Source organism: Perognathus longimembris, chromosome 6 (assembly GCF_023159225.1).
Source record: "Perognathus longimembris pacificus isolate PPM17 chromosome 6, ASM2315922v1, whole genome shotgun sequence".
Classification (NCBI taxonomy): domain Eukaryota; kingdom Metazoa; phylum Chordata; class Mammalia; order Rodentia; family Heteromyidae; genus Perognathus; species Perognathus longimembris.
The window spans coordinates 67,149,649-67,177,160 of NC_063166.1; the positions used below are offsets into that span (position 1 = coordinate 67,149,649).

At 46.5% G+C, this 27,512-nt stretch overlaps 2 protein-coding genes across 2 annotated transcripts; both read left to right on the forward strand.

Annotated features, from left to right (window-relative positions):
• Positions 1 to 68: 68 nt before the first annotated feature.
• Pofut1 (protein O-fucosyltransferase 1) lies at positions 69 to 22,723 on the forward strand. Its single transcript, XM_048348996.1, has 7 exons — positions 69 to 259; positions 1,975 to 2,096; positions 6,254 to 6,436; positions 7,963 to 8,075; positions 15,322 to 15,514; positions 18,165 to 18,407; positions 21,368 to 22,723. The coding sequence occupies exons 1-7, from the start codon at positions 127 to 129 to the stop codon at positions 21,554 to 21,556; spliced, it is 1,176 nt and encodes a 391-aa protein (XP_048204953.1). The 5' UTR covers positions 69 to 126; the 3' UTR covers positions 21,557 to 22,723.
• LOC125353367 (small nuclear ribonucleoprotein E-like) lies at positions 13,873 to 14,464 on the forward strand. The gene has a single exon (XM_048348997.1). It carries the CDS (start codon positions 13,931 to 13,933, stop codon positions 14,270 to 14,272), a length of 342 nt encoding a protein of 113 aa, XP_048204954.1. The 5' UTR covers positions 13,873 to 13,930; the 3' UTR covers positions 14,273 to 14,464.
• Positions 22,724 to 27,512: the final 4,789 nt, after the last annotated feature.

Here is a 27,512-nt window from a genome sequence, read left to right on the forward strand (position 1 = left end):
GGCCGGGGCAGCGCGCGGGCGACGCGCGGGGGCCGCCGGGAGCGAGGCGGACGCTCTCGCTCCTCCCGCCCGCCCGCCCTCGTCGCCGCCGCCGCCGCCGAGGCGCTCTGGGCTCTCGGAGCCGACATGGGCGCCTCCGCGTGGGCGCTGCCGCCCCTGCCGCTGAGAGCCTCTCTCCTCGTGCTGTTCCTGCCGCACCCCGGGATGCCCGCGGGCTCCTGGGACCCGGCTGGTTACCTGCTCTACTGTCCCTGCATGGGTAAGGCCTCCCGAGCCCTCTGCGCACATGGAGAAACTGAGGCCGGGCGAGGAGAAGCCGCGTCTCCGAGGCACCCTGAGAGGCCTTGACAGGTCCCAGAGAGAACCCCAGAGCTGGGCAGGATTTGCTCTTCTGCCTGTCACTCCGGGGGGGGGGGGGAACCACTGTGTCCCACCTGCCATTTGACAGATGAGGAAACTGAGGTTGAGAGAGGTGACGTGACTCGCACGACGTCTGAGGCCCAGGAAATGGAGTTCATTGAGCAGGAATCGACGTGACTGCCCCCACGCGGGTTCCAGGCTCTTATTTCATTCATCCATCAAGTATTCGTGTGACACCTTTTTCTCTCCTAGGCGTGGACCTCAGTTGCTGGGAATGTGATGGCGAATAAGAGAGATAAACCTCGTGCCCTCTTAGGTTCAGATGGGGAAGATAAGCATCAATACTAAGTAATTACAGTAGTTGTAGATGATGAAGTCTGGAAAATAAAGAGGAGAGAGAATATAAGGGGCCAGTTGAAGGGCACAATATAAACCAAGTGGTGACTCGTCACTGTCAAAGTCATGCTTTCCTAAAACCCTGTTGTGGCTTTCAGACTCCTAACCATGGCCTTCAGGGCCCTGCCTGAAAGGACTCCCTGCTAGTTATCCCCACAACAGCCTTCTCCCTTGACCATGCAAGTGTAGCCACATTTACCTCCTTTCTGTTCCTCACACACTCAGATTTCTAAACCATTCCCTCTTCCCAAAATATCCTCCCCATCCCTTCTGCCTCATACTGATTCCTTCCTGTCCTTCAGGTCTTACTGTACATGTCACCAGAGAGGAGGACTGATCGCTGCCCAAAGAATCTCTTCCTTGCTATTTCCCATCAGCAAACCTTTCTTGAAATTATCCAGTTTTAACAGTTTTCATGAGGGCATTGTGGACAGACTTCTTGTCTTTTGCCCAACCTCAGGTCTTGACACCCGGCACAGAGCCTGGAATGTTGTGGCCTTTTGATAAATATTTGTAGAATGTGACTGGATGTGGATCTGGGGATAACAGGAAAAGATCAGAGGGCTGGGAATGTGGCTTAGTGTTAGAGTGCTTGCCTAGCATGCATGAAGCCCTGGGTTTGATTCCTCGGCACCACATAAACAGAAAAGGCTGGAAGTGGGGCTGTGGCTCAAGTGGTAGAAAGATAACCTTGAGTAAAAGAAGTTCAGGGACAGTGCCCAAGCCTTGAGTTCAAGCCCCAGGACTGGCAAAAATAAATAAATAAAATCAGAGAGGACCCTGCCACCCGGTCCTCAAGCTGAGGTAACAGCCGGTACCAAAGCCAGGAAGTAAAAGAATATATTTGAGGAAAAGTGAAGAACTTAAATGCAAGGTGGGAAGCAGAGGAAGGGGAGTGTAGAGAAGGGTTAGTCAAAGGATCTTAGTGAATGGCATTGGAGTCATCCCCTCATTGGAGGAAGAAGTAGAAGGGTACTCCTGGCTCAGACAAGGGCAAAGACAATGGGTAGAGTGGTGATTTTAGTGTGTTGAGAAGATGGGAAGGAATCTAGAGTGGCTGAGGCAGAAGGAACAGGGTCCACAGAGCCTTGGATGCCATACTTGCACACTTGCTCTCATGCTGCAGCCCCCGTAGCTCTCTTTGGTGTCCTGGTTCCACATCCTCTCTGAACCCTGCATTTCCCATGCTTTGCCTCATGCCCAGTGTACCATTTCCAGGTCGCTTTGGGAACCAGGCTGATCACTTCTTGGGCTCTCTGGCATTTGCAAAACTGCTGAATCGCACCTTGGCTGTACCTCCATGGATTGAGTACCAGCACCACAAGCCTCCCTTCACCAATGTGAGTACTCCCGCTGACCTTGGCTTGTCCACTCTGTCCCAGTTGTGCTGGCCTCTGCTTAACTCCAAGCCCTCCTCTGAGGGCTTTGAGTAGTGGATTGTCATTGTAAATTGGTCCTCTGAGCTTGCCTTTCTTCCTACCAAGAAAAATCTTCCCTGGAGTCACAGTGGCTGACATGCAGCACCACATCATGACACTATTCTAAGCATTTCATGAGGATTAGCTCATTGCTCCCACATCTCATTCCTATGAGGGAACTGAGGTTTAGACAAATTAGCTCACTTGCCCCAAGTCCCACAATCTGTGGACAGTAGCGCTAACTTCAAGCCCATGACTGACTCCAGAGCCTATGACTTGAACCTACAATTTCTATTTCCTGATTGGCTCTACCTTCTGTACCTTGTCATTAGTAAATAGGTGAAGGAGCAGGGCACCAGTGGCTCACACCTGTAATCGTAGCTACTCAGGAGGCTGAGATCTGAGAGTTGCAGTTTGAAGTCAGACCAGGCAGGAAAGTCTGTGAGACTCTTATCTCTAGTAAACCACAAGAAGCTCGAAGTGGAACTGTGACTCAGTGATAGAGCACCAGCCTTGAGCACAAAATCTCAGGGATAGCACCCATGAGCTCAAGCCCCAGGATCAGCATCTACACACATAGAAAAGGTGATGGGCGCTATTGTAAGTTTTGAAGGAGGAACTGAGGCACAGTTTAGTTAGCAGTATGTCCAAGGCCATACAGCTCAGCCATTCTGAATCTAGCACCTCTTCTCATCCCATCAAAGGGTTTTCTTGGTGAGGCATGCTTAGTGTCCTCTAGTTCCTAGCTTATTCTTTTGTCTCTCAGTAGCCCTGTGTCTGTCTTTTTTCACAATGTATCCCCAAAGAGTTGGAAATAGGAACTTAGTATCTACTGAATCAACTTAAAAAAATTGAGTAGATGTCTGAAATTATACTTAGTTATACAAAACACTGCATTTCGTTCTTACAGCTTTTTTCTCTGCATACCTGCATTTGAATATTTTTTCCCCAGTATTGGATATCAAGTCCAGGGCATTGTGTATATTAATTAGCAAGCACTCCTACCACTGAACTATACTTCTAGTCCTGAAGAGGCTCTTAACAAAAATTAAAAGCCAGAGCACCTCAGACCACACCCTAGCTTGGCCTCTTAACAATCAGGTAGCTTAAGTAAGGTACTCAACCTTTTTTGTGCCTCAGTTTCCTCCTGTTTCATAGCCTGGTAAGAATTCTCACTACTTCCTATGGGGAGGATCGAATGAGCTACTCACAGTAACATGCCTTGAATGTTGTTACATGCCTCTCTCTTAGAATCAGCTGAGCTTCTCAGGGTAAAGAACCCAGACCTGGGGCTGGAATTATGGCCTACTGGCAAGAGTGCTTGCCTCGTATACATGAAGCCCTAGGTTCGCTTCCCCAGCACCACATATACAGAAAAAGGCCAGAAGTGGCGCTGTGGCTCAAGTGGCCGAGTGCTAGCCTTGAGCAAAAAGAAACCAGGGACAGTGCTCAGGCCCTGAGTCCAAGGCCCAGGACTGGCCAAAATAAATAAATAAATAAATAAAGAATCTAGACCTAAGGAAGTCAGTGCTAGGTCTGTTGGTATTGCGATTTTTTTCTTTTTTCTTTTCCAGTCCTGGGCTTGGACTCAGGGCCTGAGCACTGTCCCTGGCTTCTTTTTGCTCAAGGCTAGCACTCTGCCACTTGAGCCACAGTGCTACTGCTGGCTGTTTTCTATATATCTGGTGTTGGGGAATCGAACCCAGGGCTTCATGTATACGAGGCAAGCATTCTTGCCACTAGGCCATATTCCCAGCCCCTCTTTTCTTTTTGACTTGCTGTGTAGACATTGCCCATGCATCAACCTTTGGCTCGCTTGCATTGTTTCCTTTCCCTCTTAGCCAGGTGTCACACTAAGTCTCTACTTCCTTGCTTCCCATGGGTTTCTCAACTTGCCCCACCTGGGCTCCCCTTGCCCACTGTGACTGCTTTTACTGGTGTCACCGGGGAGCTCAGAATTGCTAAATCCAGGGTTCATTTCTCAATCTTCATCTTACCTGACCTCCCAGTGGCACCCACCCCACGATTATCTCCTTCAGGAGATTCCCTGCTCCTCCAGCTTCTGAGATATCACCTGTTCTGCTGCAGTACTGACCTTTCTGCTTTGTCCTTTTCCTGTTGCCCTAGGGGCTCCTCTGTCTTCACCCACTGTGGAGCTGTTATGTTCTCCTTTGTTTGTTGTTAGCTCTGTGGCTTCAAATGAGTCATCTAGGTTCTGTACACTTGCATGTCTTCATAAAGTAAACTGGAGATAGTTATATACCTGCTTCTTAGACTTAATTGAGAATAGATTCTTATGAAGGGGTGAATGCAGCACCTGGTGCTGTCAGCCCTCAGTAAATAGTAGTCACTAATGTTACCATTACTTGCTTTGCTGTAACTTCCTGTTGACTCTTGTGCCTTTTACTTTTCTCTATGAACCTCCAATTTATCTTTGGTACAGCCTCCTCTCCAAACACAGGCCTGTGTTTCTGACTTTTAAAGTCTCAAGCCTACTTGAATGTCCCACAGATTTCTCAAACTTACAAAGCTAGAACTGAGCTTGGCATCATTCCCCTCAAACTGTGTCACTGTGTATAATTCCAGCCACCTCCATTCACCTGGGTACCAAGCCAGGAACCTGGAAGTCATCCCAAATGCTTCCCCTACTACATACTCAGCCCTCAAACTCTCCACTTTACCTTCCATTGTCTCTTCTACATGTTCAGGCTGCTCCCTCTCTCACTGAGGTGTATATGAAGTGCATAATGAGTACATGTTAAATGCATGCTTGAACTAATACAAGGACCATTGCAGTAGCCTCCTATTCTCCCTCTAGTCTTATCAGCAGTATATTCTCTCCTCTGCCACCACAGTAATCCTTCAAAAAAAGGCTAACTTTGTATTACTTTTGCTGAAAATTCCTCAGCTATAATACCTCATTGTTAATAGTTAAGGTGCGCAAAATCTGTTTGTTGGAATACCAACTATGTATTCTAGAAGAGTGCATAGCTAAGTAAGTCACTTTAGGAAATAGTATTCTCCAATCCCTGTCTTCCCACATTTACAGATTTGCACAGTAGCACATTAGGGGTCCTCAAAAGTCCTGCTGCCATAAGAAACCAGTTGTAGACAGCATTTCCTCAGCCTGGCTCAAATCTATAATCTATTTGAGATTAGGTTTAATCTCCCTCAAGTGGTAGATTGAGGTAGAAATTAATCTACCTCAAACCTACAGCTACTTAGGCAAAAATTATGAGATCAAGCTGGGTACCAGTAGCTCAGACCTGTAATTCTAGCTCCTCAGGAGACAGAGATCTGAGGATTGCAGTTTGAAGCCAGCCTTGGCAGGAAAGTCTGTGAGACTCTGTTTTGTTTTGTTTTTTCCAGTCCTGGGGCTTGGACTCAGGGCCTGAACACTGTCCCTGGCTTCTTTTTGCTCAAGGCTAGCACTCTACCACTTGAGCCACAGCACCACTTCCGGCTTTTTCTATATATGTGGTGCCGAGGAATCGAACTCAGGGCTTCGTGTATATGAGGCAAGCACTTTTACCACTAGGCCATATTCCCAGCCCCTGTGAGACTCTTATCTCCAATTAGCCACCAAAAGCTGGAAGTGGATCTGTGGCATGGTGGCACATACCTGTAATCCCAGCACTTGGGAGGCAGAGGCAGGAGAGTTGGAGGCTAGCCAGGGCTACATAGTGAGACCCTGTATCAAAAACAAACCAACAGGAAGTGGAGCTGTGGCTCAAAGTGGTAGAATGCTAGCCTTGAGCAAAGAGCTCAGGGACAGCACCCAGGCCCTGAGTTCAATCCCCATGACTCACCGAAAAAGAAAACCAACAAATCAGAGCCAAAATGCAAAACAATAAGAACAAAAACAGTGTGCACAAGGCTCTGGGTTGAATTCCCCAGCAAGTTCAAACTAGATAGGCACTCTGCCAGTTCAGGCATTCATTCACCCTTATCTAAAAGTTTCTCATTGCCATGTCATGTCATCTAAGCTTTCTGGGCCTTAGTATGTATAATTTTAATGAGTGATTAAAAATGAAACTGAAGGAACACCTGCCTCTTCTTTCCTTTTTTTCCCCCTGTAGCTCCATGTGTCTTATCAGAAGTACTTCAAGCTAGAGCCCCTTCAGGCCTACCACCGGGTCATCAGCCTGGAAGACTTCATGGAGAAGCTGGCACCCACCCACTGGCCCCCTGAGAAACGGGTGGCCTACTGCTTTGAGGTGGCAGCTCAGCGAAGCCCCGATAAGAAGACATGTCCCATGAAGGTAGGGCCTGGGGGGTCTGGGGGCCCTTCCACCTCTTCCATGTCCTTTGGGCCCCTGAGACTACATGTTTGCAACTTGCAGAGAATGTACGCAGAAGGTTTACAGTAGAGAGATAGAAGTTTTAGTCTATTTCTGGCCATTGTTAGCAGTATTATTCTGTTTCTCTAAGCCTTTATTTCTATCTACTTATTATCTGCTTCATCTTGCTCAGAGTCATGCATGAGGCTAGGCCTAAGAGTGCTGGTTGATACGGAGTACTGCATCAGTAATAATAACCAATGCTCACATGCTGTAATATGCGTCAGATATCTTGCTAAGAACTTTATACATAGTAACTTATTTAGTCCTCAAATAAATTAATATGTATAAAGTTAATATGTAAGTTCAAGCCCCACGACCAATAAAAACAAAAATAAAGTTAATATGTATACATCTGAGAAACCCTTATCTCCTATTACTGCTCCTTTACAGAGGAGGGCCCCTATTGCATAGAGAGGACACTGCATATAGCAGCGAGATTCAGTATTTTGCCAAGGTCACACAGAAAATGTAGTAGAGCTGGAATTCTGCTCTAGGTAATATAGCTCTATTGTTCACCTTCTTACCTTGATCACTTTCTTGCTCTCAAGATGAGAAGCTGTCATATTTCATCAACTTTGTAAGGTTCTGACACTTTAAGAATAATTGAGTCCTCACATATGCCTTTTAGTGTAGTTTGCTGTAGTTTAGGGGAGTGGCTAGGATATTGAGAAAGTTGAGAAGGGATACCTAGCGTGTAACCCCAGCCCTGCTCTCACCTGCTGTGTGACCTTGGACACCTGTCCTACCTTCTGTAAGCCCTCATTTCTATCTTGAAAATGAGGCCATTGAACTGAGTACTGGTAGCTCATGCCTGAAATCCTAGCTACTTAGGAAGCTGAGATCTGAGAATTGCAATTAAAAGTTGGCCTGGGCAGACAAGTCTGAGAAACTCTTATCTCCAATTAACCAGCAAAAAGCTGGGAATGGAGGCATAGCTTAAGTGGTAAAGTGCTAGTCATGAGTAAAAAAGCTCAGCAAGAACATGAGGCCTGAGTTCAAGCCTAGTATTGGTAGAGAGAGAGGGAGAGAGAAAGGGGGAGAGAGAGGAAAGGGGGGAGGGAAAAAGAGAGGGAGAAGGAAAAAGAGAGGGAGGGGGAAATGAGGGCATTATATTATCCATACTTAAAATTTTGTCTATGGAAGCTCTAGTCCGTGGTTCCAACCCAAGGTCCATTCCTTCCCCAATACCGACCCATACCAATGCTGCAGGACCAGTGGAATGTGACATGTGAGCAGGAAAAAGTCCCTCCAACACTGGGGAATAGTCTGCTGGAAAGCAGAACAGAAGCCAAGGACTCTCCTCAGCCCCAGCCAAGGAAGCCATCCTGTGAGGGTTTCATCCTGTATCGTACCACCCAGCCTTCCCGCCTCACCTGCAGGGTTTCAGCCCCATCCCCACGCCCCCCTCCCCCACCAATGAGCCTTCCACAACTCTCTTTCTGCAGGAAGGAAACCCCTTTGGCCCATTCTGGGATCAGTTTGATGTGAGTTTCAATAAGTCTGAGCTCTTTGCTGGCATTTCCTTCAGCGCCTCCTACAAAGAACAATGGACACAGAGGTACTTGGATGGGGTGGCAGCGTTGGGTTCTGGGAGGGGCCTGGGGCTCAAAGGCATCTAGCACCTTCCTGGCCTTCTCCCTCTACCTCACCCAGATGTATGAGACCAAAGGTGTAGGTGCTCTGTCTGTTGAACTTAGGATCCCGTGTGATCTGTTCCTGTCTCAAGGCCTGACACGGTGGAACATTGACCTGCCACGAGGTTGAGCAAGTTTTCTCGGCTGATAAGGGATGTCATAAAAAGAACACTGTGCAGTCACATGCATCTCGATTTCCTCCTCTAGGCGTGAGAATCACTCCCCTGCTGCCTTCCTCTTCTCAAGGTGGAAATTGGAAGCAGCTCCTGGAGAACAGTTTTAGGTGTAGACTGAAAAGTGATGTCACCTTCATAATTACAGGTTGTGCTTTATTAATTGTGTGCCAGTAGGTTCTATTAAAATATAGGTTAGCAGGGCATAGGCACAGGCTGTGAAATATTTATAGAGCATCTGTCATGTGTGAGACACAGTATTTAGAGGCCAAAGGTGATGTATAAAAATGAGGAAGGCCCAGCCCTGGCCTTCAGGGAGCTCCTGTCTATGATGATAGCTCCCATGGTGCACTTGCTCTTGGTGATGTAGCATGGCAGGAAAGACCCTGGCTTGACTGGCAGCCTGAAGGCTGGATGGAGATCTAGCTCAGTGAGATAGCACTTGCTTATTAGCATGTGCAAGGCCCTTCCATTCTCAGCACTGAAAAAAAAAATTGTTTTTAATTTGTTTTGTTTTTGTTGCCAGTCCTGGGGCATGGACTCAGGGCCTGAGCACTGTCCTTGGCTTCTTTTTGCTCAAGGCTAGCACTCTACCTCTTGAGCCACAGCGCCACTTCCGGCTTTTTTCTATATATGTGGTGCTGAGGAATCGAACCCAGGGCTTCATGTGTATGAGGCAAGCACTTTACCACTAGGCCATATTCCTAGGCCTGTCCCCTCCCCCATTTTTTTAGAAGTCAGATTGGGTTAGGAGGTAAGAGGAGAATATGAATTCAGGTGTGGTCATAGCACGTGACATTTAATAGGTCAGAGATAGACTGATGTAAAGAAGTGAGCACGGGACTAAGTGTAAATTGGACCTGAGCTCTGCCCTAGCCCTTCTCTTTCTCAAGCCACCCCAGCTCTCTGGCCTGTTTTACCCCCGGTTTAATGGAAAGAACACTAATGGTATCTGCTACTTAGTACATGAAGTGCGTGACAGGTAGAAGCAGCTAACCACCATCACTCTCAAACCTTATCTAATCCTATGACAAGTTTTATGCAGTGGCTGTTATTACAAGTTTCCTTCCTTCCTTCTTCCTTCTTTCCTTCCTCCCTCCATCTCTCCCTCCCTCTCTCTCTCTCTCGCCCCCCCTCTTTCTTTTGTGACTGTACTGGGGCTTGAATTCAGGGCCTGATCGTTGTCCCTGAGTTTTTTTCCTCAAGGCTAGAATCTATCACTTGAGCCACAGCTCCATTTCTGGCTTTTTGGTGGTTAATTAGAGATAAGAGTCTCACAGAGCTGGGCACTGATGGCTTACACCTGTATTCCTAGCTACTCAGAAGGCTGAGATCTGTGAATTCAGTTCAAAGCCAGCCTGGGTAGGTAAGTCTGTGAGACTCTTATCTCCAATTAACCACCAAAAAGCCAGAAGTGATCTGTGGCTCACGTGGTAGAGTGCTAGCTTTGAGCAAATAAGCTCAGGGACAGTGCCCAGCTCCCTGAGTTTAAGCCTCACAATTGACAAAAGAAAAACAGAGTCTCATGGATTTTCCTGTCTGGGCTGGCTTCAAACCACCATCCTCAGGTCTCAGCCTTTTGAGTAACTAGGATTATAGGTGTTAGCTATCAGCACTTGGCTTGGTTTTTAAAGATAATGACTCACACCTGTAATCCTAGCTACTCTAGAGGCTGAGATCTCAGCATGGCAGTTCAAAGCCAGCCCAGGCAGGAAAGTCCATGAGACTCTTATCTCTAATTAAGCAACAAAAAAGCTGTAAATGAAGTTGTGGTTCAAGGGTAGAGCATGCCTAGCCTTGAGCAAAAAGAACTCAGGGACAATGTCCAGGGCTTGAGTTCAAGCCCCAGGACTGGCACAAAAACAAGATGACAGCAACAACAACAAAACAATGCTGAGGATTGAACCCAGGGCTTCACACGTGCTAGGCAAGTACTCTACTACTGAGCTACAACATCCCCAGCCTCAGTTTCAATTGTACAGGTAAGAAAGCTGAGCTCAGTGAAGTTAAGTTGCCCAAGATCATAGAGCTATTGCATGGTCAGCTGGGATATTTATGTGAATCTTTAATAAATAATAAGAGCTACTACTTATTTCATGCTCACTCTATCCTGAGCCTCACAGGTTATTGCCTCATGTTCTGTCCACAGATCTGTGTTGTCTTTATACACAAAGAAATGGAAGTCTTTCCAGGTAACATCTGAAAGGAGCTTAGCTGGGGGTGTGGTCCCATAGGTGCTCAGGTAATACCAGTTTTTTCCTCCTCCACCTCCTAACAACCCAACCTGGTCTTTCTTTTTTTTTTTTTTTGGCCAGTCCTGGGCCTTGGACTCAGGGCCTGAGCACTGTCCCTGGCTTCTTCCGCTCAAGGCTAGCACTCCGCCACTTGAGCCACAGCGCCGCTTCTGGCCGTTTTCTGTATATGTGGTGCTGGGGAATCGAACCTAGGGCCTCGTGTATCCTAGGCAGGCACTCTTGCCACTAGGCTATATCCCAGCCCCCCAACCTGGTCTTTCTAGTAAGGTCCCCTAGTCTCTCTCATTCATTCATTCTAAAAATATTTATGGCACATGATATGTGTGAAGGCCTGAGCTAGCCCTAATATTACTCTTCTGTGGCTCAGAAGAGTAAGTCACTAACTCAGCCACTGAGGTGCTCTGCTCATTGACTGGGTGAGGAGATGGGAATTAAATGGAGGAGTTGGGGATGTGGGTTCCACTAATTCCCAGCTGTGGGACTTAGTAACTCAATTTTCTCGTCTGTAAAAAGAATAGTAATCACACCTCACCTGGCTCTTAGGGAAAGCAAATGAGTTAATATACATCAAGCAATCAGAACATTGCTTGTCATGCAATAAGGTCAATAAGTAAATAGATGGTCTCACAAGCCAAGTACCCTATGGGGCCTGGCTGTGGCCTCTTGCTTACTTGGCAGAGGCACAGGACTGATGTTTGTGAGAATTGTGGTGAACAGGATGCTGGGTCCCCACAGCAGGGATGGTGATTGCCGAGCACATCAGGTTGCTGAGGGCAGCAGTGGAAATGTGGGATGGGGAGTCCTCCCCAAGGATCTGGGGCCTGGGAGTGGCAGCTGACCTGGAGGTTTAGAAGGTGCTTGCTGAAGGCCATGTTTGGGGTGGGTGCGAAGAATAAGTAGCACATTCGCTGCATCACTGTTGTATGAGTGAAGGATTGGACACCTCACAGACAGATAGCAGGAGGGCAAGGGACAGGTAAACTGCGGTTTATTCTTGCACACTGGAACACTTAGAAGCACTAACATGACAAGAAGCTCATTTGATGATGTAGCCACATCTTTCCCCCCCAAAAAGTTTTCTTTATCAAGCTTAAATACATAAATTTCACAGTACTGTGGAAGAGGCCACATCTTTTAAACCATTAAGTAGAATGTTAAAAAACTGAACTAGGACCAGGCACTCAATAGCTCACACCTATTATCCTAGTTACTCGGGAGGCTGAGATCTGACAATCACAGTTCAAAGCCAGACCAGGCAGGAAGCATGAGACTCTTACCTCTAATTAACCACTAGAAAACCAGACATGAAGCTATGGCTCAAAGTAGTAGAAAAGTTCAGGGACAGTGTCCAGGCCCTAGCAAGACCCACAGCCAGCAAAAAAATAAAACAAAAAGATATCTCCTCCCCCACACACACTTTTTTTTTCTCCCCTGGTTGGTATTAGGGCTTGAACTAAGGGGCCTGGGGGTGCTGTCCCTGAGCTTACTCGGGGCTAGCATTCTACCACTTTGAGCCATAGCTTCACTTCCAGTTTTCTGGTGATTAATTGGAAATTAGAGTCTCATGGACTTTCCTGTCTGGGCTGGCTTCTAACTGTGTTTCTCAGATCTTAGCCTTCTGAGTAGCTGGGACTACAGACATGAGCCACTAGCACCCAGCTTTTTTTTTTTTTTTTTCACATACCCTTTACCTACTTTTTCCTAATAGTAACATTTTGCAAAACTATAGTGCAATATCACAACCAGGATATTGACATTGATACAGTCCAATTACCTTACTCAGATTTCCGTGTGTGTGTGTGTGTGTGTGTGTGTGTGTGTGTGTATGTGTGTGTGTGTGTGTGTGTGTTTAGTTAGGTGCAGTTTTATCACAGGTGCAGCTTTATGTATCTACCACCACAAGTAAGATTCTGAATTGTTCTTTCTATCATCATAAGGACCCTTGTGGCCAGTTTATAACCACACCCATCTCTCTCTCTCTCTCTCTCTCTCTCTCTCTCTCTCTCTCTCTCTCTCTCTCTCTCTCTCTCTCTCTCTCTCTCTCTCTCTCTCTCTCTCTGTGTCTGTGTATGTGTGTACTGTGTGTGTGTGTGCCAGTCCTGTGCCTTTGACTCAGGACCTGAGCAGTCTCCTTGGCTTCTTTTTGCTCTAGGCTAGCACTCCACCCCTTGAGCCACAGTGCCACTTTCAGCTTTTTCTGTTTATGTGGCACTGAGGAATAGAACCCAGGACTTCATGCATGCTAGGCAAGCACTCTACTACTGTGCCACATTCCCAGCCCCATCTCTTTAAATATACACCACCCTTAGCCATTTCTGTTCTTTGCTCTGTTTCACCATTTCATTATTATTTAAACAGAATCATAATATGTGTCCTTCTGGGATTGTCTCTTTACTTTAGATAATTCTTTGAAAGCCTCAAGTTGTTGGCTATGTTGATAGCTTATTGCATCCCATGGTATAGATGGTACTGTTTATTGCCCTACTTACCTGTTGAAAGATATCTGGGTTATTTTCTGTTTGGGGCTACTGAACTTAATTGTGAATAAAGCTGCCATGAAAACTAGTGCCTAGGTTTGTGTGTGAATATAAGCTTTCATTTTTCTAAGATAAATGCCCAAGAGTACCATTGCTGGGTCATATGGTAATTACATGACTAGTTGGTTGTGTTGTGTGGTTTTTTTGTTTTTGTTTTTTGTTTTTTTGCCAGTCCTAGAGCTTAAACTCAGGGCCTGAGCACTGTCCCTGGCTTTTTTTTTTTTTTCCTCAAGGCTAGCACTCTGCCACTTGAGCCACAGTGCCACTTCTGGCCATTTTCTATATTTGTGGTACTGAGGAATCAAACCCAGGGCTTCAGGTATACGAGGCAAGCACTCTTGCCACTAGGCCATATTCCCAGCCCACATGACTAGTTTTATAAGAAATGAACTGCCACTCTGTTTTCCAGAGTGGCTGTGCCTCTTTCGAATGTTTAGTAAAGAATTTCAACTAGCAGGAGCAAGTATTCCAGGGAAGAGAAGTATGTAGAGATCTGGGGTTTGAAAGTGCATGCCAGTTTATGGAGCGGGTGTTTCATGTTGCGGAGACAGTCTTGGTTTAGCTGAAAAGTGAACACAAACTTGCTCCTTCCACTCATCAGTCAAAAAGTATTTACCGAGCTGGGTTTGGTGGCTCACGTGCATGCTCCTAGCTACTCAGGAGACTGAGATCTGAGGATCGCAGTTTAAAGCCAACTCAGGTAAGAAAGTCCGTGAGACCTTGATCTACAATTAACTACCAAAAAGCTGGAAGTGGCCAGAAGTTGCTTTCTGGGGAGGCATGCTGGTCCATGCGGCCTTTTTAAGATTCCACCATGGCGTACCGTGGCCAGGGCCAAAAGGTGCAGAAGGTGAAGGTGCAGCCCATCAACCTCATCTTCAGATACCTACAAAATAGATCTCGGATTCAGGTGTGGCTCTATGAGCAAGTGAATATGCAGATAGAGGGCTGCATCATTGGTTTTGATGAATACATGAGCCTTGTGTTAGATGATACAGAAGAAATTCATTCTAAAACCAAGTCAAGAAAACAACTGGGTCGGATCATGCTAAAAGGAGATAATATTACTCTACTACAAAATGTCTCCAACTATAAATCATGTCGGATCATGCTAAAAGGAGATAATATTACTCTACTACAAAGTGTCTCCAACTAGGAATCATCAGTGAAGTGAGAAGTTAAGAATCTTATACAGTTGCTTTTTGTTTTTTGATTTTTGGGTTCTTTTTTTTAGTGTTCTTTGCTGGGAATCTAAGAAAACATCCATTCATATTGTTTGATGAGCCCTTTTGTTAAGATGTTTGCACAATTCTGATGACCTTGTGTTATCATCAGGTGACAATAAATGCCTTGGTATTGTTTTTATTTAAAAAAATGCTGGAAGTGGAGCTATGAATCAAGTGGTAAAGTGTCAGCCTTAAGCACAAAAGCTCTGGGATATAGTGTGCAGGCCCTGAGTTTGAGCCCAGTACTGGTACACATGCAATTTTTAATTTAAAAAAATTTTTTTTTACTGAGCTCTCACATGCGCCAGGCATTTGATCTAGGTACACTGGAGGCACTGCCAAGAATCCTTGGTCCAGCAGAAAAGACAGGTGCAAAATAATTGTGAAACACATATTGTACAAACGCAGAGAGAGAGTCTGAAGAGGGCACGATGGAGGCACCTACAGTCTTTGGTATATCCCACAAGGGCTCCTCATTTTTCCTGGGTCCCTGCACATAGCAGGCAGTCAACTATGTACTCGATAGGTGTTGAGTGAATTAATCTAGTGTGCACAGTCCCTGTGAGTGGGGCTCGTCACCTCTGTGAGCACCTGTATATCTCAGTCCCGCCATGTGGGTAAAAGAGCAAAGGCTTGGTCCAGACACCCCACCCTGGAGTGAATTACCACACCACAGATTGGAAGCCAGCATGACATATAAAAGGTTGGAATGCTCTACTGTAAATTTTTAATTCTTAAATAAGCAAAGAGGGTTGTAAATTCCGTGTGGCGGGACAGAATTGCATATTGTGCCTGTTGCCGCCACCAAGATTTCTTATCAGCCCGTTGGGATTTCACAACCCCTTGTGCCTCTTGCACATTACAGGGGCCCCTCTGCAGGGTCTCTGGAGGATGGTGCAATGCCATCTTTTTCCGTGGGGGCAGCAGCCAGACTCTGTGCATCCTCTGTGTGACTTCTCTTCATTCCATCTATGCCTAGATTTCCTCCAAAGGAGCATCCAGTGCTTGCCTTGCCAGGGGCACCAGCCCAGTTCCCTGTCCTAGAGGAGCACAGGTCACTCCAGAAGTACATGGTGTGGTCAAATGAAATGGTGAAGACAGGAGAGGCTCAGATCCGTGCCCACCTCATCCGTCCTTATGTGGGCATTCATCTACGCATTGGCTCTGACTGGGTAACTCCCCCTTCCTCTCTCTGGCTAACTCTGATAGTGCCTGAGTAGAACTTATCCCTGTGGGAATTAGCCACTGGTCCCAGCCTGGGCAGAGAGCTTTCTCTGTGAGGAATCCAAATCTGTGGGATTGTGTCTCATGATACTGCTGCAGCAGACCTGTGACCCTAGAGTGCTTGCTGGCCAGCTCTCATGTTAACAGCTCCCATTTGTATCCTTACTTTGCAGATGGATAAACTGCCGTTCAACCAAATCCTGACCAGGCAGCAAGATGAAGATAGGCCTGTAGCCTCTGAGTTTTCTGTCCTAATGCAGTAAGCTAGGAGGCTCCTTGTTGAAAAACAGGCTGCGCTGAAGGGTATAGCTCACTGTTAGAGTAGTTACCCAGCTTGTACAAGGCCCTGGGTTCCATCCCCAACACTAAAACATACATGCACACACACACATACCCCCAACCAAAACAAAACACTGAAGGGAATGGGGTTCCCAAAAAATAGAGATGTCACCCTTCCAGAATTTGGAGGCTGTGTAAGTATGCAAACCCTCATTAGATTATCACCCACGGGAAAACAACAGAACCAGTATAAATAGTCTCTTTAATTTACACAGGAATTATCTGAGTGCCAGTTACTCATGCCTGTAACCCTAGCTACTCAGAAGGATGAAACCTCAAGGATCATGGTTTGAAGCCAGCCTGGGCAAAAAAAATTCTGTCAAATCCTGCCTCATTAACCAGAAAAATGCCAGATTAGAGGTGTGAACAAGAAAACCAAGTAAAAGTGAGAGACCTGCTGGGCACCAGTGGCTCATACCTGAAGTCCTACCAACTTAGAAGTCTGAGTTCTGGGATAACAGTTTGAAGCCATCCCAGGCAGGAAAGTCCATTAACCACTCAAATTGACCACCACTACCACCACCCTAAAAAAATAGATAGATTATAGCGCCTAAAATCAATCTATGGCTCAAAGTGGTGGAGTGCTAGCCTTGAGCACAAAAGCTCAGGGACAGCGCCCAGGCCTTGAGTTCAAGCCCCAGGACTGGCAAAAAGGAAAATTGTGCAAGACCTTGAGTTCAAGCCTTAGTACCAGTCCCTCTCTCCCCACTGAGAAATGCTCATTGTTGAAAAATTTTAAATATAGAAACAAATTAGATTAAAATGCACTTATCATGGGGGCTGGGGATATGGCCTAGTGGCAAGAGTGCTTGCCTCGTATACATGAGGCCCTGGGTTCGATTCCCCAGCACCACATATACAGAAAACGGCCAGAAGTGGCGCTGTGGCTCAAGTGGCAGAGTGCTAGCCTTGAGCAAAAAGAAGCCAGGGACAGTGCTCAGGCCCTGAGTCCAAGCCCCAGGACTGGCAAAAAAAAAACAAAAAACAAAACAAAACAAAATGCACTTATTAATTGATGAGGTAATCTCACACACCCTAGGCTCTCTCTCTCACACACAAGGAAGAGACAGATTTAGAATATTTTGAGTTGTTACAGCCAAACATTTAAGTAGTAGCCCCCATCTATGCTTTCTTGGAACACAAGAAGATACAATGTGCTATTTTTCCCTAGAATAATACTAATACCACACTCAGATAAAGTCAACTCAAAATTGTAGCCATTCTCTCTGATGAACATAGATACACAGATCCCCAAGTCAAATATTAAAAAGTAAAAATCAGCTAGGTGCCAGTGGCTCATGCCTGTAATCCTAGCTACCCAGGAGGCTGAGATCTTAGGTTCAGGGCTTGAAGCCAACCCAGACAGGAAAGTCTGAGACTCTTAACTACAGTTAACTACCAAAAAGCCAGAAGTGGAGCTGTAGCTCTACCCCAGGACTAGCACCTCTAAGGGATGTGCAACTCAAATAAAATCTGCCCCTGGAATACAATGAAATTCACAGTATTTACACCTAGAGAAGAAAAATCATGAGCCAGACACTGGTGGCTCATGCCTGTAATCATACCTACCCAGGAGGCTGAGATCTGAAGATTGTGGTTTGAAGTAAAGTCAGCCTGGGCAGAAAAAAAGGAAGTGGTGCTATGGCTCAAGTGGTAGAGCATTAGCCTTGAGCTGTAGAGCTCAGGGACAGGGCCCAGGCCCAGAGTTCCAGCCTCACAACGGACAGGAAAAGAAAAAGAAATATCACAAGATCATCTTAGAAAAGGATAAAGCATTCGATAAAGGTCAACTCCCATTCATGCTTCTTTAAAAAAAAAACACAAAGTAATCTGCCAGGAATAGAAAGGACTCACCTTAACTTGATAAAGCCTATCTCTGGGACCCACAGCAAACAGCATACCTCAGCTGGAGCTATCAGAAGTGTTTCCACTGAAGTCAGGAATCAGATAAGCCTGTCCCTTATCACCACAGATGTTCACAATTCTGGAAGTCCCAGATAACTCTGCTAGACCAGGGGAAAATGCAAAACTAATCCCACGGTTACTATTTCCATGCATTTTCCTCTATTTTAAATGCCTTTTTAAAATATAGCTGAGTTGGGAGTGTAGCTTAGTGGTAGAGCACATGCTTAGTTAGCACTTAGGAGGATTGCTTCCCCAGAACCCTATACTAATGTTGAGCCTTTCTTTTTCCACTAACAAGTTCTTGGTGCACAGGGCCATTTCTGCTCTCACTCTGTGTCCCCTGTCTCCCTGTAGAAGAATGCCTGTGCCATGCTGAAGGACGGGACTGCGGGCTCGCACTTCATGGCCTCTCCACAGTGTGTGGGCTACAGCCGAAGCACAGCAACTCCCCTCACCATGGCCATGTGCCTTCCCGACCTGAAGGAAATCCAGCGGGCTGTGAAGCTCTGGGTGAGGGCACTGAATGCCCAGTCAGTCTACATTGCCACAGATTCTGAGAGCTATGTACCCGAGATCCAGCAGCTCTTCAAAGAGAAGGTAGGCTTGGGCCAGGAGGGAGTACAGCGCAGAGAGAAAGGAAAGCCTGTGCTGGTCCCAGAGCCCTCACTGTGTACTTCCTTTTCTCTCTCCACCAGCCTTGTTCCTACACCCCTCCTTTCTAGACCCTTCCTTCCTCCCAACCCTGACTCAGACAGCTCTGCAGATCTTTTCCTCTCTTCCGTCTGCTCCAGGTAATTGCTCCTGGATCCCTTCTGGGAACTCTCATGGGCCTTTCTCTTCTCTTGAGACACTTTCTAAGTCTAGAAAGGTAGACTAATAGTAGAAATCTGTGGTTTTCTAATAGTAGAAATCAGTGGTGATGAATATAGGGAGAGAACTTTCATGCTTGGTAAATGTTTAAGGAAGTACACGTGTAAACAGCAGACATGCATAACAAATGTGAAGAGTAGATAACGAGTATTAGTAAGATAACAATTAATAAGCATTCAAGAAGACTTTGTAGAGTTGGGTGCCAATGGCTCAGCCTATAACCCTAACTATTCAGGAGACTGAGATACGAGGATCGTGATTTAAAGTCATCCCAGGCAAGAAAGTCCATGAGACTCATCTCCAATTAACCAGCAAAAAGCTAGAAGTGGAGCCCTGGCACAAGTGGTAAAGGGCTAGACTTGAACAAAAAAGCTCAGGGACAGCGCCTAGTCCCTGAGTTCAAGCAGAGTGAATGAAAACAATCAATGCTAAGCTGATCTTAAAGACCATGAATAGGGGCTGCTTATGTCATTGTGCTCCTTTCGCCATCCCAGACAGAAAGTTGTGGTGGTAGAAGTGCTGGGTCAGTGCCTTCTGTCCCTTGCCTCCCTGTTTCCTCCATAGAAAAGCTGAGAAGCCCTAGGGTCTTCTCACTCTGGCCTGAGGGGAGCAGTGAGGAGGCTGCCATGTTAGAGCTAAGGAACACCAAGCCCCAAGAAGGAACAGAATTTACCCAAGAGATTCCAGAGCTAATTATAGTGGGCATGACACAGATTGGGTAAGTTTCAGGGCGTGAGTGGAATTGTTTGGGGGATTTTGGCCATGATGAAGCTGGTATTATTTCCTTGCTATAGTCCAAATAGCAAAGTGATGGTTTTTTGACATCAGAAGTCTCAGTGGAACAGCAAAGCACTTTCAGCTCAGCTCTGCCCACACCCTCACCTCTGTATATAGTTGAAGCATTTGGAGAGTCCCAGGGAGTTTTTCTGTGAGCACTAGCATTTATGTGTTTGTTACGCTCTGAGCCTCTTGCCATCTTCTATTTCCTGTTCCTAAGCTAGTCTTCTCACCCTTCCCCGCCGCTCCGTAGACCCTTTCCCCAGGCTCAGATCCAACCCTCCTTCTGAACAAAGCTTTGCTTCTCCACTAAGCTTGGGCCAGGACTCAGGCAGGGACACTGATGAGTGAGCTGTGGCCCTACCACAGAGCCCTGTCAGAGCTCACAGTCTACACCCAGGAAGAGACTGCAGATGGGAAGTTGGGGCAAGGTTCCTTCAGTAGCTTTGTTTCTGCCACAGGTGTTTATTCACTAGAATGGGCCTAACCAGCTGAGCAATGGAGAACAAGCTAACTGCTCCAGCCCCATCCAGATTCAGATGTGATGTTAATTAAGAATCACTAGAGAGCAAAAACTTCAAACTGAATCGTGCATATAACAATGGGGCTCTCAGAACACTGGGAAAACAGAAGGCCTAGTTCAGGCCAGGGGCCAGAGAGAGCTTTCCCGGGGAGGTGCCACAGAGCTGAAAAGCGAAGGATGGGTAGGCGCTAACCAGGTAGAGAGAGGCAGCAAGTATAAAGGTAGGTCCTGGGGAAGAGAAAGAGGGAACTAGCAGGTTTGGGCTGAAGCTCTAGGGACAACTGGGAAGAGGAAGGGCAAGCTGAGCCAGGCCTGGCTGAGCATGTCATGCTTTGTCATCTTTATCTGAAAAGTAATAGGGCACCATTAAAGAGTGTTCAACTTGGCAGGCAAGGATAGGGTAGATGGGTGCCAGTGGCTCACTCCTGTGATCCTAGCTACTCAGGAGGCTGAGATCTGAGGCTCGGGGTTTGAAGCCAGCATAGACAGGAACTACAAAAAAAGCCAAAAGTGGCTCTATGGCTCAAGTGGTAGGGTGACAGCCTGAGCAAAAGAAGCTCAGGGACAGTGCCCAGGCCCCAAGTTCAAGTCCCCCCCTTCCCAAAGAAAAAAAGACAAGATGAGAGATAAAACTCAGAAGTTTCCTCTGACTGTTGTGGTAAGCGGACAGTGGGAGGCAACGAAGAACAGGGAGAAGCTGTCATGAGTCAGGTGGAAGATGGTGGTGACTGGAAGAAGGGCAGTCACTCTTGGGAAGGGTCACCTTTGGAAAGATCCTAAGGTTTATTAAACAGGACTTGTTGCATGGGGTGGGTGTGTGGAAGAGGGAGACACCAGGCTCAGGGGCTGGTTGGTAGGCACTGTCTGCTGTTTGTCCCATGCTCAGGTTTAGCAGGGGAAGCCCACCATGATAGTGCTTTTGAGAAAATCAGAATGGGAGCTGAGTCTTGAGATTCTGTTTGAAGAGAATGTGTTTAGTTTTGGGGCACTGGGGATGGAATCCAAGACCTCTGGCTTGCTAATCTTATGCTCTACCCCTGAGCCACACCTCTAGCCCTGGCCAGGACTTAAGTGGGTAGAGAAAAGCCATTGCAGGCAGAACGAACAACATAGGTAAAGATGCAGAGATGGGCATGGTGCCTGCCCGTGGAACCGAAGCTGGAGGAAAGGGCACAGGATAGGCCTAGACAGCTTGGCACACTCCTCTCAGACACCAGACTCCATGACTCCATCCTCTCTACCTTTCCTCTACATATAACCTTCCTCTAGTCTGTACCCAGCCCAGGAGCATAAGGTTAAAAAAGTATGGCCCATGGGCCTTGGCCACGCTGAAGCTGGCCTTGTCCTGTAGCCCTGTAGCTAACACTCTCTGCCCTTTTTTCCGCAGGTGAAGGTGGTCAGCCTGAAGCCTGAGGTAGCCCAGACTGACCTGTACATCCTTGGCCAAGCTGACCACTTCATTGGCAACTGTGTCTCCTCCTTTACTGCCTTTGTGAAGCGAGAGCGGGACCTCCGAGGGAAGCAGTCCTCCTTCTTTGGCATGGACAGGCCCCCTCAACTTCGGGATGAGTTCTGACACTGGCTAGTGGCAGTCACCAACCTGAGCTGTTCCCCACCCCACCCCCCCAGCCAATCCTGGAAGCCAGAAGTGTTGCCAGGACTGCAAGCCGCTCTTCTTGGCTGCCAGAGACAGAGAACAGCACCGGGCACTCCCTGGATGAGGAAGACATCCCTTCCCAGGCTTCCAGACCTGCTGGAAGTTCGCACATCTCCTCCCCACATGGGTTTCCTGCTGCTTCTCCTGGGGATTCTGACATTGGCAAAGCAGTCCAATCTCTGCCCTTCGGGCTGCCCTGCTTGGAGCAGCCTGGGATGCAGAATTCTCTACAGAGAGATTTTTATAGTTTTGATACTAGGTCATGATTACCCCAGAACTCTTCCTCCTTTCTAAAAATCAGTGAAGTCACTGGGATACTGGTGGCTCACAGCTTATGCTCGCTACTCAGGAGGCTGAGACCTGGCAGAAAAGTCTGTGATGCCAAAATACCCAGCAAAAAAGACAGGCTGGAGGCATGACTCAAGTGATACAGCGCCAGCCAAGCCAGGATGAGATTCTGAATTCAAATACCAGTACCAGGAGGAAAAAAAAATCAAGTCTACTAGTATAGACACCTCAAGTGACCTTAACTGAGTTTGGGTGGAGCCCAAGCTTAGTGGGTGTCTTGGTCACTTTTCCAGGTGTCCATAAAGTGAGCCTCAGACTCATCCCTGCCACCTGGCCAGCAAGGAAATTCTTACTCATAGTGTCTGGGGTCGTATTCGCCTCCATTGTAAACTATGCAAATGGGAGTTACCTGGCATGGTGCTGCTGGGTGCTCCTAGACAGCTACTGCCACTGCCACATCAAGCCCAGCAATCATCAATCAAGCCCAGTGCTCCCAGGGCCTGCTGGGAGTTGGCTGCCCCCACCAACCTGGCACCATAGGCATTAACGTGCACCACTTGGTGGTAAAGGCTGTTGCCCCCTCCAAGAGCCTATGAGTAGGATTTTGTTCTCTCCCAGCCTCTGCCCTGCAGCTACAGCCCTCAGAGGCTGTGCACGACCAAACATTCACCAAGCTTCTCACCCATACAAGCTTAGGACCCAGAAGCCACCTGGGTTTGGAAGCAGCCTCAGCCTGTGCCCTTTGCTGGTGCGTAGGTGTTACACTCCTAAAGATATTGGTCTCAGATGCTGCAGTTCTCGTAGTCCACAACTCCTGAGAGCCTGTAATGATTTTTACTTTGTGTTTCTAAATATCATCCCTAACGCCTGGGGGCCTCTTCTATGCCATTCAGCCTTCCTCAGCCTTTGGCCTTGTTAAGTGGCCCAGAGCTCATGCAGGGAGTCTTCCCTTGACATAGGGCTGCTTTGGCAGGGGCAGACCAGGCCAGGCCCAACTCTAAGCAGGAAAATCTACACAGAAAAGGGCACTGTAGTTTTCTTTCCTCGGGAACATAGTGCAGTGTTTTAAACCCTGGGTGGGCTCAGAGGAAGCGATGGCTCATCTGTGCCTCACCCAGGGGAAGGGCCAAAACAAAGGAGCCCTTGCACCTGCAGCCTCCCTGAGCTTAGGCATTGGGGGAGAGAGGGCAGGGGCTCCTGCTGGATTCAGCTGTTCTTGTGGGCAAGCACTTTACTCTTTGACCCTATTTCCACCCCTGTAAAATAGTGATGAAACCAGTGGGTTGTTTAAAGGTCCAAGCCAGCTAAAGCATATATGTAAAAGCACATTGTAGCTGGGTGCTGGTGGCTTATGCCTGTAATCTCAGAAGTCTGAGATCTGAGGATCACAGTTCAAAGCCAGCCTGGTCAGGAAAGTCTGTGAGACTCTTATCTCCAATTAACTACCAGAAAACCAGAGCTGTGGCTCCAAGTGGTAGAGTGCTATCCTTGAGTGTGCACTTGCACTTGCACTGCATAAGGAGTGTGCTGTGGGAATGACCAGCCATTGCCTGGCTTTCTATTGTGCACCTGCTGGAGGTTTGCCACCACCAGGTTTTAGGAGGAAGAGGTCTCTGACTCAAGAGGTAGAGAGACCACATGCCTGTAATCCCAGCTACTCAACAGATAGAGATAGGAAGATTGCAACTTGAGGCCACCCCTGGCAAAAAGTGAGAACCCATCCCAACTAATAAAGCTGGGTAAGTTGGTACATGCCTGTTATTCCAGGTACATGGGATGTATAAGTAAAATCATAATTCAGGCCAGCCTTGGCAAAAATAATACAAAATAAAGCCAAAAGAGTTAGGGGTGTGGTTGCTTAGTAAGCATGAGGCCCTGAGTTCAAATTCCTACCAGAGCCCCTGTGAAGGTTACAGTTCCTTAGGTAGTTATTTAGTTCATTGTGTGTTGGGCTCTGACCAAGTACAAGGATGCAACAGAGAATCAAGTCTTTGTTCTCAAAGCATTTTCCTTCTAGAAGTGGAAGTCATAATAAACAAGTGTTAAACTAAAATAGCTATGAACAAAAATAAAGCGTATGGGTGCAGAGAGGAGATATTAGGAGCTATTTTAGCTTAACAAGTTGCCTTAAGTAGAGGGGGGGGGGAAGCATGCTCATTCAGATAACCAGAGACAGCTGAAGAAACAGTTTGTGCCAGCACTTTAAAGTTGGCATGTGTGCCTGAAGGGCAGCAAAGGAGCAGAACAGTAGATGAGGGTAAGCAGGTGGTACTGCCCAGCCCAGAGGACCAGGCAAAAGTGTAGATTGGCTGTCAGAGAGCCTTTGGAAGCTTCTGGATGGGATCAGCTATGTCTGATTTACGTCTGTGAAGGGTGTATTAGAGAGGAGGGGTAGAGCATCAGGCCATTGCAGGATGCACTCATGCCACCTAGGTGGGGGCAACACTGGTCTAGGAGACAAAGACCATTGTGGCCTAAATCTAAAGCTATGAAATTACTTTTTTTTTTTTTTTTTTTTTTGCCATTCCTGGGGTTTGAACTCAGGGCTCAGGCACTGTCCCTTAGCTACTTTTGCTCAAGGCTAGCACTCTACCACTTGAGTCACAGCACCATTTCTGGCTTTTTTTTTGGTGTGTGTGTGTGTGTGGTACTGAGGAATTGAACCCAGGGCTTCATGCATGCTAGGCAAGCACTCTCTCCCTCTAAGCCATATTCCCAGCCTATGGAGTTATTTTGAAGATAAAGATCTTTGCATCATTTTAATCATGCAGTATATACAATTTGGTATCTTTTTTTATATACTTAATAGTATGTCATTTCCCCCCATAGTCTGAATAAATGATTCTAGTCATAGAATTCCATTGAGGGTATCTACAGTTTATTCTATTTTGAGGCCTTAATGTGTTCCCAATCTGTTGTTATTTGAAAAAAATATATCTGTAAAGATTTTTATTTAAAAGATGCCTTAAGATAAATTCCCAGGAATGAGTTTATCGGAGGCAAGACTTTAAAACATTTTATTATGGAAAAACAATTCCAGTCTACACAAAAGTTGTAATAAACTCACAGTTTTAACAATGGTCAACATTTACCAGTCTGGTTTCATTTACTCTTCTAACCCCAGATCTGTTTTGTTTGCTGGGAGACTGAACAGGGTTGGGGAGGAGCCCACAGCGATGACTGCCATAGTGTGGTGCGGGGGGTGGGGGGGTGGGGGGGTGGAGGGGGGGTTTGAGACCCTCATGGGCTTCGGGGGCCTCCTGGCAAACTGACTCACCGAATCACTAAGCTTGGCCCAGACCACCTTACCAGCACCAGGCTGTCAGCTGACTATCCTGACCACCAGCTGTCCTCAGCAAGGTAGCCTTAGCAGAAGCCTAGGGCCCAGCCTGTGTGGACATGTCCTTCCTTGTGTATGTGCAATAGGAAAGACAATCAAACCTTGTTTTAGAATGAGACTACATTTGCATAAGCTAACAAAGGGAAGAACACTTTTTTAAATTAAGTAACTACTGGTAGAGATGGGTCATGGGTTAGGCAGAAATGGAAAAGCTGGTGTTCAAAGAAACCAAAACTGAGAAACACAGTCTTGAACTATCAGAGCACCTCCAGAAATATGAAAGGGAGAGGAGAAAGGGGAGGAATAAAAGGAAGGAGAGTGGGAAATAGGAGGGGGGAAAAACTCATTTCCATTTTTTGTTCACCTCAAAGAAGTTTATAGTGCACCCTAATCATAACAATACTACACTTTTACCCCTTGAAAATAAAGATCCCCACCTCACCTCCATAGCCCAAAGGCAAATCCTGAACTCTGGATTATGTCACGGGAATTCATTGAAATTCATGCTTGAAACCTGGTTTATGTGGAGGTTGGGATCTTGCCCCTGAAATGACATGTCTGAACTGCAGGCAGGCTTGGTTTGTTTTTCCCTCTAATCCTTAATTGATCAGCAGCCCTGGGAAGCCAAGCATCACCAGGTAAACACTGAAGAAAGAAGCAACAAAAGCCATTTCCCAGAAGCCTCTCCCACTGGGCATGACTTCACCAAGGTGAGGGAGCCCTGCTCACCGGAAGAGGGGCAGCCTAGGAACGACACTCCAAGCCTCTCTAAAAACCCCACCCCTATAACAAACTGACTCTCACTTTGATCCATTAGACTGCAGGTTCATTCCTTTAGAGTGCTGCATTGAGGGTAAGAGAAGGTCCCTCTCTCTTGCTGATATCCAGGAGGTCTAGGGGCCTAGGTCACCCAAAGGGAACTCCCTCAACAAACAATGCCAGAGACATTCCTGTTCTGTGCCAGAGACTCATTAACTGGTGTCTGCACTACTTGCCAAAGATTGTCCTGCCTTAGCTAGCTGAAATTCAGGAAAGCTTCATTGCTTATATTTATTTATTTACTGATACTTTGTAGTTTTTTGTTTTTGTTTTTCCACTTACAAATGTAGTTTCATTTCAAGGAGACTGCTTAGGGAGAGAGCCAGCAGGTCAGAGAAGATGAAAGGAAGGAGTGTGTTAAGGGGGAGAATTTGATCAAAGTACATTATATGCATCTTTGGAGACAGGAGACATTAAAACTTAAGGAAAGGGGAGAAGGGATTTTTGTTTTGTTTTGCCAGTCCTCAGGCTTGAACTCAGGGCCTGAGCACTGTCCCTGGCTTCTTTTTTTGCTCAATGCCAGCACTCTACTTCTTGAGCCACAGTGCCACTTCCAGCTTTTTCTGTTTATGTACTATCAAGGAATCAAACCTAGGGCTTCATGTATGGGTAGGCAATCATTCTACCAGTAAGCCACATTCCCAGCCCCTCCTTTCTTTTTCTTTTGTGCTAATACTGAAGCTTGAACTCAGGTCCTCAACTTTTTCCACTCAAACTCTACCACTTGAGCCACATCTCTACTTACCTACTTGTTTGTTTCCAACTCTTAAACTCGGGGCCTCTGTTGTTTCTGAACTTTTTTTGCTCAAAGCCAGCACTCTACCACTTGAACTACACCTGTACTTCCAGCTTTTGGGTGTGTAATTGGAAATAAGAGACTCAAGACTTTCCTGCTCCAGCTGTCTTTGAACTGTAGCCCTCAGATCTCAGCCTCCTAAATATCTAGGATTATAGGCCTAACCCACCAGCACAAGTTTCCTTTTAAGAAATGTATTTAGGTATCCACAGCATAACACAAATCATTGGGCTCATTAAAAGTCTTCTACCTATTGATGAATCTGTTTTTGCAGGATTATATCTAATAGTATACAAAATATTTTTTAAAACTTAGAGAATGTAAAAGCATAAAAGAAAATGTTTTCCATTTTGCTGAATTTAAATCCCCAGCCTTATAGATTCTTTTATGATTCTATTTTCTACGTCTCTGTTGGCATGTTTTTCAAACAGTTGTGTAGGATACTTCTTCCATGTCATTTTATGGGCCTCATTCTACCATAATAAACATTATCTTACAACATGAAAAAAGAAAAAGAAGTTTAAGTAGGGCCTTGGAATATGGCCTAGTGGCAAGAGTGTTTGCCTCGTATACATGAAGCCCTGGGTTTGATTCCTCATTGCCACATATATGACCTGAGGAACACTGTTCAA